The following is a 13,540-nucleotide window of genomic DNA, read 5'->3' as shown; positions in this document are numbered from 1 at the left end:
ACTGGATTTTGTGTCTCTAGCTCATTCTTCTGAGGCTTGGATGTACGAGAAGGAAAGCTACGAAGGAGAGTGGAGAGAGAATTGCAAAAGGCAGGAAGGCTACATGGGAACATGAAATAGAAATGGAGTAACACAGAAGTTAGCAGAGCAGGCAAGTGGGGAGGGAGAAAGAACTGTGGGCAGGGGATGCTCTGCCAATCATACCCATCAGCATTTCCCCATTTCACACATGCTTGGGCTTCTGTAAATATTTAGACTCTCCATCCATCAGGAAATCGAGTCAGAAACAAAACTGGATGCCCCCCCAAAGCCCCTCAAGGTGGAAAAAATGACACCATGGCTTCTTAATGCCATCAGGCTGACATCAGCATCCTTGGCAGGTGGCGATTGGCCACGCAGCCCAGCCAATGGAAGGACTCCTCGGACCGGAGGGTGGGGGAGAGTGCCAGAGCAAAGAGTTTTTAAACTCTTGCAGGGAAAGCTCTGGAGAGCCAGACCTGAGCGTGCAAGCAGGGAAGCAGAGAACCGCACTGAGCAACAACACCACACGCCCCCCTTCCCCGTCATGTCTGCAACACATTTCAACAGGGGCCCAGCCTACGGCATGTCAGCTGAAGTCAAGAGTAAGGTAAGGCATGGCCAAGATGCCAGGTGTTTGCATGTGTGTGTGAGAGAGAGGGGTTTTGAGTCCCACGTGGAATGGTACTTTTTCCAAGTCGGGGATGGGATTGAATCAACCATAGGACGGGAGAAGTGCAAAGGGCTGTTTGCCTCTATGAAAAATCCAGGCACGAAGGGGGAGAAATGCATTGCTTTGGTGCAGCTCCTCTCAAGCATTCCAAGCATTTTACAGACACCCCCCCCCCTCCTCACCTCCTTTCAATCTCCACGTTTCAAACTAATGTTCTCCTGTGTGCTGATATTACAGGCAGGAGGTGAACTGAGGCTGGGGAAAAGACTGTAAACTTTGGGGAAGGCATAGAGAAAATGGAATAGTGAAAGAAAACGTTAAATACCCAGGAGCACAGCTGTTTTACTAATTCTATTCCATGTCTGATTATGCCCATTTTACAGATACAGAACAATAGATATGATGCAACATTTTTTTCCCCCCTTAACAGTATAGAAAGAGCATTTTACACATGAGGGTTCTGGTTCTCTCTTCCATGATATTTATAAGGTCTGTCTGTTGAACCCTCAGAGGATAGCCTTTGGTGATGTGAATAAACATTCTGGCCTTTGGAGGTTTATACCTGTGCTTTAAATATTAAGTAATGGCCATTGAATTCAACAAATCTCACTTCCAGACAAATCCCAGGACTTTGCGTCAACGCACAATTCCAATCCCTGGCCCAGCATCATCCCAGCCCACGAGAGTTGTTCACTAACATGAACAATATATTTGGACAGCAACAGGTTTCGGGATGCACCTGTCACATTTACAGAAACAATTTGCTGCTCCAGAACCTTGTGGACAATCGTGATTCCACCCCCCTAAAATTAGTTCTTATAGTGAGTTCTGATGTACACAGTACTTAATTCAAAATAAGTCGACTTTAGACTACGGCTCGCATTTCTTTGCTATTGATCTTTTTATTGTTTCCAAAAATCGATTTCAGTATACCCAAGCTGGTATATATGGAATTGATTTGATTTGATTTCATTTCATTTATATGCCGCCCTTTTCCCCAAAGGGGACTCAGGGCGGCTCACAATTCAAATCAGGGAAGGGGGGTACAGACAGGAAATAAAGACGAAACATAACAATACATAATTTAAAAACACACAACAGTCATACCATTCGAGACGGGGGGGGGCAACGGTTCTTTAGCCCCAGGCCTGTCGGAACAGCCAGGTTTTAAGGGCTTTGCGGAAGGCCTGGAGGGTGGTGAGGGTACGAATCTCCACGGGGAGTTCGTTCCAGAGGGTCGGAGCAGCCACAGAGAAGGCTCTCCTCCGGGTAGTTGCCAGTCCCAAGCGGTCTTGCAACAAAGCGATAACCAGACTAAACTTTGGAGGTTCAGAGGTGACTCGTGATGAGTTTTTGCTATTACAATATCTTGCTTCCCGTCTTAATGTACACAGATTGCATACAGAGATGTTTTGTGGCTCTGTCTGCATAAAATATCTTTCTACCGCCCTGCATCACACCAGCTAATTTGGAGGTGAGATTTGAGAGAAGCGAATCAACAGGTTGCAGAGTTGAAGGTTCATCTATTGGGGATGCTGCAGTAATAAATTCCTGCTATAATCAAGGGTTTGGACTAGATCTTTTGGTACTCTTGTATTGTATGTTTTTATGAACATGCTATTCCATAGGTCACGTGCTCCACCCCGTAGAGGCTGAATAATTATGACTTAGCATGCTCAGGGAGCCCTGTTCCTATGTGCATTAGGCTTTTCTTGCCTCAGAGAGTTGGGAAGATGGAGACAGAATGATGGGCTTTCAATGGGTCAGCTACTGGACATAGAGTGCTTAAGATGGATTAGCAAAATAGCAGGAAGCCCAGGAAGCTGTGATGTGATGGAACTCTTATTGGCTATCAATGACTCTTCCCTAAAGACATAGTGAGGGCAGCCACTTCAGATGATCTGAGGCGCCATTTGGAAGGTAGGATGGAAAACAGAAGAAGTAGGACCGTTGTAAGATAAGATGGATCTATAGGATGTTAAAAAAGCAATCTTCAAGTATATTGTCAACTGTAGGGAAAAAATGTTATAAATACATATTAGTAATAACGGTTATGAGATCATATAATTGTGAATGTATATATGAAATTGATAAAATAAAAAATAATAATAATAATTTAAAAAAAGGAAAACAGCACTCAAAGAGCTATTACTTGAATCATGGGGTGGGGGGAGGCAAACCCCTAATTTTGGAGGGACCCTCAGCTGCTACTTTAGATGGTTTCCAGAAGGGGAAAATATAATTAAAATAAAAGGAACTGAGGGAAATTGGCCATGGCTGATTTGTTTATGCCCTCCCAATTCCCTTTCCTCCTACCAGTACAAGTAGAACAGATTCCCTGCAGAAGATCAACCCTAGGCTTGTGTTTCGTTCCTTTCGTTTTATCATTTGTGAGGGAAAACTTCATCGGGGGCTATGCGGATTGTGCTGAGGTTGTTAGGCAGGAAAGTGTCCTGCACATCTGTCCTTAGCAGAAACAGCTGTTGGGAGCTCTGGCAGACCTTCAAGTGAGGACTCTGTTATCTTTTGCTTCCTCCTTTTCTACATCAGGACCTTTTATTCTAAATCACACTGGAAGCAAGAGCTGGTTTTATTTTATTTTTCTTGTAACTTAGCCTGACTGTTTGAATCTGCATGGGGAGCACTCAACTATGGGCCTTCCTTGAATGTTAAGAGCATCTGTCCAGCCCTGATCCCCAGTCACTGAGCTAGATAAACCATGGCTTAGCTGAGGCTAAGACAGCTTCCCTAGCAGTTCCTCATCGATTAGAGAGAACAGAGCCCCTGTGGATTAGCCAGGAGGCCCTGATTTTTCTCCTGGTGCCCTGCCTGTCCCATGAGGGCTGGTTCTAGCCAAAGACCAGTCTCTTCCCTCCCCCTCCACAGCTCCTCTCTGGCCTGTCTTACTGGAGTCTCAGCAGCAACAGACTCACCATATATGGTCAGTTTTGGGGTTTCTTTGAAGGCTAGTTCTAAATAAGGGCATGGCTGGGCAGGGTGTTCGTTTTAACAGATAGCAGAGGGTTTGCATTGAGATACCAGGTAAGAGAAACCACCAGCATAGCCTTCACACTCATATATGTATGTGTGCACGCACACCCTTACATACACACAGATATAGAGACGAAGATCCATCCTCCCCTTCAGGTTATAAACACCATCTGTAGCCATCAAAATAAAATATTTTTTTTGTGGATTCTGGAATAAAAGAATTAGACTTCCTGAAGGACAAGTGGTACCTTTCTCCCTTTCATCAGGTGCAAGTTGGTTACTCTGAAACATTGCTCTCTTTACTTGCGATAATCAGTATTATCCTTTCAGAACAGTTATGAATCCTAAGATCCAGAATGATTTTTTTTTTTTAAAGCCATTCAGTTTTTGAAAATACCAAACTTTCTTCCAATTACGCTGGCACATATTTTGTATATTTAGTATTTTGTTTCAATCTTCATCTCAAAGACCTACAAGCAAAGAAGCAGACCGTAAGACTTTCTTATTGATGTAAGACTTTGAAATAACTGAATTCTATCATTGTATAGAACTTTCGGGAAAAAAATAAAAAGAAATCCACTAGGAAGCCACAGGAAAAAGCGAACAATTACAATTCAAATATCTCCAGTTCTTTCAAACATCCCCATAATGAGAAGAAAAAAACAACACATGGAAATGTGCATGTTTTTCTATCATTAGATTGTGATTAAATATAGAGAAGGGTAATTATGCCAGTGTTTCTCAACCTTGTCAACTTGAAGATGTCCGGACTTCAACTCCCAGAATTCCCCAGCCAGCGAATGCTGGCTGGGGAATTCTGGGAGTTGAAGTCCGGACATCTTCAAGTTGACAAGGTTGAGAAACACTGTCCTAGACACTGAATTGTTTATACGCGAATGCTGGCTGGGAAATTCTGGGAGTTGAAGTCCGGACATCTTCAAGTTGACAAGGTTGAGAAACACTGCATTATGCATCTGAACATGAAATTCATTAGATATATGAAATACATTAGAACATCCATTTTCAGTAGGTTTGGAATACCACCACGCTATATCTTTGAGCAAATATTAGACGAAAATATTCCCAGCTCCTACAGGGAATTAATACAGTATATTCCTAGAGATTGTTTTCAGTTGTTTTCTGTCTCCGGAATCTGGAAAAAGGCCGCCAAAATGGGAGTTATCTTAAATAACCTTTGAGGAACTGTTGAATCGAAATGGCAGCAAACAGTGACTTTAATTCCTCAGGAGAATATGCAAAGGAGATTTTCCTCATGAAAATCAGATTTGTATATGTTTCACATATGTTGCTAACTGCCTCTATATAATAAATGGAGGACAGAACTTATAGAATCATAAGGCTTGAAGGCTAGAAGGTCTTCTAGTCCAACCATTTGCCCAAGGCAGGAGTCTTTATTTCATCCCAGACAAATGGCTGTCCAATCTTTTCTTGAAAATGTCCAGTGATGGGGCACACACAATTCTTGGAGGCAAGCTATTCCAATTATTAATTGTTCCGTCAGGAAATTTCTTCTTATTTCCAGGTTGGGCGTCTCTTTAACAAGCTTCCACCCATTGCTCCTTGTCCTGCCCTCAGGTGCTTTGGAGAATAAACAAACACACTCTTCCCTGTGGCAGCCCTTCAAGTATTGGAAGACAGCTATCATGTCACCCCCTAAGCCTTCTCTTCATTAAGTTAAACATACCTATTTCCCTTAGCCATTCATTGTATGAATTAGTCTCCAGCCACCTTTGAATGGCCTCTTTGTTGCTCTTCTCTGCGGTCTTTCTAGGGCCTCAGCATCTTTTCTGGTATCTTGGTGATCAGTACTAGATGCAATGTTCCAACTGTGTCCTCACCACTGCAGTATAAAGCAGTACTCTCCCTTCTCATAATCCTGATGCTATTCTTCTATTGATAGAGCCAAGGTGGCGCAGTGGTTAGGGTGCAGTATTGCAGGCCACTTCAGCTGACTGTTATCTGCAGTTCGGCGGTTCTAATCTCACCGGCTCAAGGTTGACTCAGCCTTCCATCCTTCCGAGGTGGGTAAAATGAGGACCCAGATTGTTGTTGGGGGCGATATGCTGACTCTGTAAACTGCTTAGAGAGGGCTGAAAGCCCTATGAAGTGCTATATAAGTCTAACTGCTATTGCTATTGCTAAAGAAAACAATAATGTTTGTCTTGTATGATCTTCCTTGATTGCCTAATTTAATCACTTTATCAAAGAAAGCAATAATGTTTGTCTGGCATGATCTCCTGTTTTTTTAACAAAGGCATGCTGGCTTCTATTACCCTGTTCATTTCTAAGTGCTCAGAAATCTTTTCCAGGATTTCCCCAGGAATTAATATCAAGGAGATTGGTCTGCAGTTTCCTGGTTCCACTTTCCCCCCTTTTTTTTTGCAAATTTAAACCACATCAATTTGTTTCTAATCCTCTAGCACTCCCCCCCATGCTCCAGGAGTTCTGAAAGATTTTATTCAGTGGATCAGAGGTCATAGCTGCCAGCTCCTTCAGAACCCTGGGATGTAAACTATTTGACCCATGTGATTTGAACATCTAAAGTGGATAGGTGTTCTCTTAGCAATTTTTTTGTCTATTTTCACCTGTATTCCTGTTCCGTCTCCCAGGGTGCTGCTTTTGATAGGCTGGTTTATTTTTTCATTATGTGTAAAGACAGATGCAAAGAAGGAATTAAGCATTTCTGCTTTCTACCTGCCACCACCTTCTTGTCATTTTCTCCCATTAATGGACCGATCATTTCCTTGACGTTCTTCTTATTTCCTACACATTGAAATAAACTTTTTTTTTGTTATTTTTGGCATTTGTTGCAAGTTTTAGTTTATTCAAAGCCTTAGCTTCCTTGACTTTATCCTTGCAGATTGGGGATATTTGGGGCTATTAGTTATATGTCCCTCTGTCTATTTTTAAATACTTGTCCTTTTTTTACTTTCAGTTTGTCAAAGTGCAGTCTTTATGCAACTGGGCTGATTTCATCTGGGTCTCGTTCTTCTTTCTCTGTGGTATTGTGTCAAATTGGGCTTTTATAATCTCATTTTTCAGAGTTTCTCAAGCATCTTGAGTTACTTTCCCCTTTAGGATTTCCATCCATGGAATTCTTTCTAATCCCTCTCTTAGTTTGTTCAAGTCAGCTCTCTTAAAATCTACAACATCAGTCTGACTTGATTCAATTTTCCTGTGCTTGCATTATGACGGGTTCTAGAATGACATGGTCACTATCCCCCAAAGTTCCCTCAACCAACTTATCCCTTTAGTAAAAATTAAGTCTAGTATAACTGACCCTCTAGTTCCCTTCTCTATCTTTCCATGACAAAGTTGTCAGCCAGGCACATCTGGAGCTTGTTTGATTTCGCACTTGCTGCAGAATTTGTCTCCCAGATGATAGCTGGTAGTTAAGTCTGCCATTATTACATGGTTCCTGTGCACCTCAATTTACTAATTAGTTAAAAATCTATTTCCTCTACTTGGTTAGGTGGTCTATAATACAAAACCTATAGCAATATCATTTCTTTTTCCTCTAATATTCACCCAAATACTTTCAAGAAGGCTTTCATCCTTGGTATTGTGAATATTTCTGTAGAGGTGTGGAAATTCTTTATGTACAATGCAACTCCTCCTCCTCCTCTTTTGTTGAGTCTGTTGCTTTTGAACAATTTATATCTTTCTAACAGTATGTTTCAATCATGAGTTTCATCCCACTAGGTTTCAATAAAAGCAACAATATAGTATTTGCTCTCATGTACCAGGAGTTCTCACAGGTTCTCTGTGTTTGTTCCCCATACTTTTAGCATTAGCGTACAGGCATCTCAGCCCTTTATGTTGACCCTATATTTGCTTCATGCATCTTCTGTTAATGTCCCTGAGTGCCCCTTCCTTCTCACCCCCACTCTTCCTCATCATCTGCAGCTGGCAATGGAATCCTAGGCTGCATTAACAGTTATAGAATCAAGACCACGCACAGTCTTAATACCACTTTATAGTTCCTTGGTAAGACCCCCACTTGGAAAGTTGCTTCCGGTTTTGATTACCTCGGTATAAAAACTCTAGAAAAATGTAGAGAAGAGCAACAAAGAGGATTAGGGGGCTGGAGGTATAATAGTATAGGGTTGCCTGCTTGAGCAGAGGGTTGGACTAGAAGACCTACAAGGTCCTTTCCAACTCTGTTACTATTTTATGTTATTCTGACGTGTTTTTATTAGACTTTACGCTTTGGTTTTGGCCCTAAAAATTGGTCTCCTTCTCCCTCCAGTTTTACTTTAAAGCCCTTCAGATGAGTTGAGCCTGTTGTTTCCCAAACACATTCTTCTTGGTCCTTATGAGGTACATCTCACCTCTTGCATTGCATTGCACCTTGTAGTTACCAATGATTAGTCATTTAAACTGCTCCTTCCGCTACGTCCAATAAGGCTGCTACTTTTTCAACGATAGCCATGGCTTGCAGAAATAATCCGGCTCCTCTCTTACATTGTTGCTTCAGGTTTTTCTCTAGAAGTGTTTGTTATTTATTTTACACCATGGTTGTATATTTTGTTGTGTTATAATAGTGTCTTCTTTTAAAAATTGGCCCAGGAAAATAAATAAATATTTACTGTTAGGAAGGCAAAAAACGGGCTTGATTTGCTGTTTATAAAGGGACCAGGAAGAACTGCTACATATCAAACTGCAATAAGAAATCTGTTCTGCAGAAAAAAATGGGCAGGAGGATTTTTTTTTTAAATTAAAAGTTATTAGAAAAATGGGGGGGGGGAAATCTACATAATCAGAATGGGCAAGTGTGAAGGGACAGGAATCACCCTCACCAAACCAAGCACACAAACTGAAATCCTTTAATATATAATATATTTAATATATTTAATATATAATCCTTTAGAAGAACCGAGTTGGCGCAGTGGTTAGGGTGCAGCACTGCAGGCCACTTCAGCTGACTGCTATCTGCAGTTCGGCGGTTCTAATCTCACCGGCTCAAGGTTGACTCAGCCTTCCATCCTTCCCAGGTGGGTGAAATGAGGACCCGGATTGTTGGGGGCGATATGCTGACTCTGTAAACCGCTTAGAGAGGGCTGAAAGCCCTATGAAGCGGTATATAAGTCTAACTGCTATTGCTATTGCTATATGTGAAAGTCTCAGATATAATCTGGAGCTGATCAGGACAAAGTAATAAACACGCACGGAATGGCTTATCTAGAAAATGTCCCTGGACCCAAATCTCCTTCAATGGTGTCTGATTCAGAGGGATCCTCCTCTTCCTTTATTAACATTACAGACTCTAGTTTTCTTATGAGATTTGAAAGTACTGTTGCCTTCATTTTACCAATCGTGACCCTTGCTGTGGAGCAGAAGAAATGAACGTTATTAGAGATGATTTTAAGAACGCAGGAGAAGTTTCTAGCACAATGTTTTACAGTGCTTGGCATGAGGCACTGCTACAGCTATTGGCAACGTTTGCATCTGTGAAGCTGCTGTCAGAGATTGTTTGGAATACATCCCGATCCAAAACGGCTTCCCCTTCTTAGGTCAAAAGCAAAGTTTAAAACACAGAACAGTCTGTGACAGGCATTCCTGTGAGCACAATGTCCCATTAGCTCCACATGTGATAAATTCAGATAATCCCTCACAAAAGCCAAGGCTTCCAACAATCTTGCCTGCATTTTTTTTGTAGGCTCCACAACCTGGAACCCATAAATTAGTATTTATCGCCTCTCTAAAACTGCACCCAATCCTAGTTTGTAGAAGGGTGTATCGCCACACTAGTTGACTTCTCAAGCAATTCCTTCTCAAGGGCCCTTTGTAGATTTTGGAGTAGAATCCAAAAGAAAGTTTTCCCAATGTTCCTTCTGCATTGCACAAACATTAGTACTAATCAGCAATATATTAGTGAGGGACTATCTAAAGCAGGAGATGATGATAATTGATAAAGGAAGAAGGTATTTGGCTTGATAGTCAGTTTCTGCTTGGTATCACTAAGTTGTTTCTCTCTTGATGTGCTGGTATTCCTTAATGCAGTGTTTCTCAACCTTGGCTACTTGAAGATGTCTGGATTTCAACTCCCAGAATTCCCCAGCCAGCGAATGCTGGCTGGGGAATTCTGGGAGTTGAAGTCCAGACATCTTCAAGTTGACAAGGTTGAGAAACACTGTCCTAGACACTGAATTGTTTATACGCGAATGCTGGCTGGGAAATTCTGGGAGTTGAAATCCAGACATCTTCAAGTGGCCAAGGTTGAGAAACACTGGCCTAATTGCTACCCTATCTGGAGTGCAGAAATCTGGAAAATGCCTAGATAGCTGGAAATAATTAGATGTTTCTGTAGCTTTTTACAAGAATCTAGTACTTGTAACGACATCTTGATTTCTGAATTCAACTATGGTAGCTCTAATATTTTCTCTTTTAAAATGTTGTGAACACGAGAGCGGAAGAATTATATTCTAGTCATACAATTTAAGTTTGATTTTAGAGTTGATTCATTTGTTTGATACTTGTGAGCTTGGATAGTTACCCAATTAATTATTTAAGAATAATAAAAAAATTACAAGTACAACTAATTTCTGTAGCATTCAGGTTGCATGAATTGTGCCTATTTGCATAGGATCAGATGAGCACTTCTGTTATTTAAGACGTATAATCAGATACTTTCTGCCCGTGGTTTTCCTATAGAATTATTTCAGGCACCAGCCAATTTGTATGAGAAGTTCATGATATTACCCAGGAGATTTCACTTCTCTTGGTTCTTAACAATGAGCCTGACTAATTATGTCCCATACTTCTAACTAGCCCCTGGCTCCCAAGGTACAACTGAAAACACTCCAGGCATTTTAAGGAAAGTACAGCTTGCATAAAGTTTGGAAAGTTCCATGATTTCGGGTTTGAAAATGCTAAGAATTTAGTGATAAATAAATCCATATCCAAAATATTTGAAGCATTTAACTTTCATCACTCTAAATCAAAACAGTGGAATGAATACTGGCTTAACATGAATTTGATTATTTTTTAACACTTCGATTTCTGTAAATGTTCCATATATGCACCAAAAGCTACAGTGCACGATACAAAATGAAAAAGGGAGAGAGAAGGGAAGAAGGAAGCAAGCATTTAATTGAAAAGCTGATATTTTAGTCATAGTAAAATTTAATGTAGAAATTACAATGCAAAAATATAAATAGCCATGAATCTGATCTCAATGATATATTTAACTTTTGTTAGAAGAGCAGTGAGATACTTCCACTGAAATATAGCGCTATTTTGATTCTGTCAGATATATACGTGAAGGCTAACTGCATTACAGTATTTTCCCCCATGTTTTTTTAGGTTAGTTTATTTACTTGATTTGTATAGCTTCCCATCCCAACAAAGGGACTCTGGGCAGCTCACAACAGTTACAAATAACCCAATAAAAAGTTGCTGATACAGATTTCCCTTTTGATTTTCCATGCTTCCGAACTGCTAGGTTGGCAAAAGCTGGTGATAAATCCAAATCTAGTTATATGATAAATCCCTACAATTAACAAGAGAAAATAAGTTTAGCTGAACAAAACAAGACACACATCAAAATAGAATTCTTAACATTGCTTTTTCCAGTCTAATCACTATGACATGTATAGATAAAGAAGGAAAGTGTCATCTTGGGCACAGCAGTGGAAGCTGTTCTAATAATGTAACAGATAAAAGTGCCAACACTATTGCTACTTTCCTTTTTCCTTTTTCCTTTCTTTCTGTAACATCTAGTTCATTATCTGAGGAAGATGAAAAGGGAACGAATAAGTGAGTCCAGACAGCAGGATAAACACACAGTCCTCCATTTGCTAAACTTCCACCTAAGTCCTGTCTCCGTTTAGCCAGGCCTGATCTTTGAAACATCGCAACCAAGAGATAAATCTTTGTGGCTCTGCGACAAGTATGCCCTCCATTTTTCTCCCAAGTTTGGTGAATTCCTTGTAGAGGGGACACAGCGTGTTTGGATTGGCAGAACTCCCTGGCACAGCGGACGGTATGAAACTGTCTCATATCCAGAGAGAGAGGAAAGGCCCCAGGAATGCGTGTGAGTTCTTGTTCTCAGCTAAGACATTTATGCCAAGCACCAAGAATGGAGAAGAAGAGTGCCGGGGAGGGATGCAATCAGGGCATCAATGAGATCAAACACAGTCTTCCCTTTTACATAAGATGAAATAGAACAGCTTGCCTTTTCCTCAATACTTAGTCTCCTAATGGTGGCAGTCTTGCTTGGGGAAAAATTATAGTTTTGCTAGGAGACAGCCAGGTCTCTGGTTTATATGTTCCTTTCTAGTTTTATATTGATCTTTCAAACCAGATCTCTCCCCTCTAGTTCCTCCCCTTCAACCCCTTTGAGTTGTTCACCACCCTGAGTCCCTCCCGGAGAAGGGCGACATACAAATAAACTAAATCTTAAATCTTCCCGATTTCAAGCAACTTTCCCTGTGCTTTTTCTTGAGAATGTTCATACTTGCTTTTTAACTCTTCACTTGGATTGAAGAACTAAAGAACTCTTCTGTCTGTGCCCTATAAATCACTTTGTATTATGCCTATATCACATGCAGATGTTTGCTCCAAACCATATTCCAGAATGTTCACTCACAAATCACACTCCAGAATTTAGATTTGCATGTTACTTTAATGCTTTAACACTCTTCTTTTTTCAAAAGTGAGGAAAGTATACTAATGTTCCAGCTCTACAGACTGACTGAGTGATTGTGTGCTATTGAGTCATTTTATACGCAGATCAACCAGATAAATGGTTTTTCTTCAGTTCTCCCAATGGTGCCCTCACTGTTATTGTAACTGTGTCCATCCACTGCCGTTGGGTATTTCATTCTTCTCTCTATCATCCCATCTTTGTCAGCATTAGAGCCTTCTTCAGAGAGTTAGGTGTTTGTGTATAAGTCTGAAGCAGGATAATTTTGAGTATTGTCATTTGTACTTCTCACGAGAACTCTGGGTTGATTTGTTCAATGATCCGTTGGTTTGCTTTCTTATCCGTCCTATTCTCCGGAGTCTTCTCCAACACTAAACTTCAAAGGTGTCAATGCTCTTCCCGTCCTGCTTATTTAAAATCCAACTTTCACTTCTATTAAACATCACAGGGAATACCATTGTTTGCCTGATTCTGATCTTTGTAGGTACACACACCATGGCCGAGGTGGCGCAGTGGTTAGGGTACAGTACTGCAGGCCACTTCAGCTGACTGTTATCTGCAGTTCGGCGGTTCTAATCTCACCGGCTCAAGGTTGACTCAGCCTTCCATCCTTCCGAGGTGGGTGAAATGAGGACCCGGATTGTTGTTGGGGGCGATATGCTGACTCTGTAAACCGCTTAGAGAGGGCTGAAAGCCCTATGAAGCGGTATATAAGTCTAAGTGCTATTGCTATTGCTATGGCATTTGAACACCTTTTCCAAGACTTCTGTGGTACTCTGCAGCACATTTCTTGAGTTTTGGCAGAAGCCATCCACCATTTTTTTTATCTTTCCCACAGAGAGGTCACTATGGGCCATGGGGGATTCCATGCCTATATTGTAAGAAATCCTCCAGGCCTGCTGGGCATCTTGGATGGCCACATCTTACTTTACAGGGGACAACCCTCGGTTTGAAAAGATGCAAATCCAGTTAAAGAGGTGAGGTGGCGCAGTGGTTAAATGCAGCACTGCAGGCTACTTCAGCTGACTGCAGTTCTGCAGTTCAGCGGTTCTAATCTCACCGGCTCAAGGTTGACTCAGCCTTCCATCCTTCCGAGGTGGGTAAAATGAGGACCCGGATTGTTGTTGGGGGCGATATGCTGACTCTGTAAAACCGCTTAGAGAGGGCTGAAAGCCCTATGAAGCGGTATA

The 13,540-nt window shown here is 41.3% G+C and overlaps 1 protein-coding gene across 2 annotated transcripts in view; it reads left to right on the top strand.

The window, feature by feature from the left end:
* The first annotated feature begins 470 nt into the window (after positions 1 to 470).
* The window catches only part of CNN1 (calponin 1), a 37,156-nt gene continuing 24,086 nt past the window's right edge, over positions 471 to 13,540 (top strand). The window contains exon 1 of one of the 2 annotated variants that reach the window (XM_087711047.1): positions 471 to 628. In XM_087711047.1, coding sequence (XP_087567173.1) covers positions 566 to 628 — 63 coding nt within the window. In that variant the 5' untranslated portion in view covers positions 471 to 565. Of the gene's footprint in view, positions 629 to 10,454; positions 10,521 to 13,540 lie in introns of those variants that run through there. The other variant, XM_087711049.1, reaches the window with a different exon arrangement.

This window comes from Thamnophis sirtalis, unplaced genomic scaffold (genome assembly GCF_051295495.1).
Source record: "Thamnophis sirtalis isolate CommonGarterSnake01/CBP01778 unplaced genomic scaffold, rThaSir2_p1.2 scaffold_3, whole genome shotgun sequence".
NCBI lineage: Eukaryota > Metazoa > Chordata > Lepidosauria > Squamata > Natricidae > Thamnophis > Thamnophis sirtalis.
Note: the sequence above shows the minus strand (reverse complement) of the source record. Positions and strands in the feature narration are given on the sequence as shown.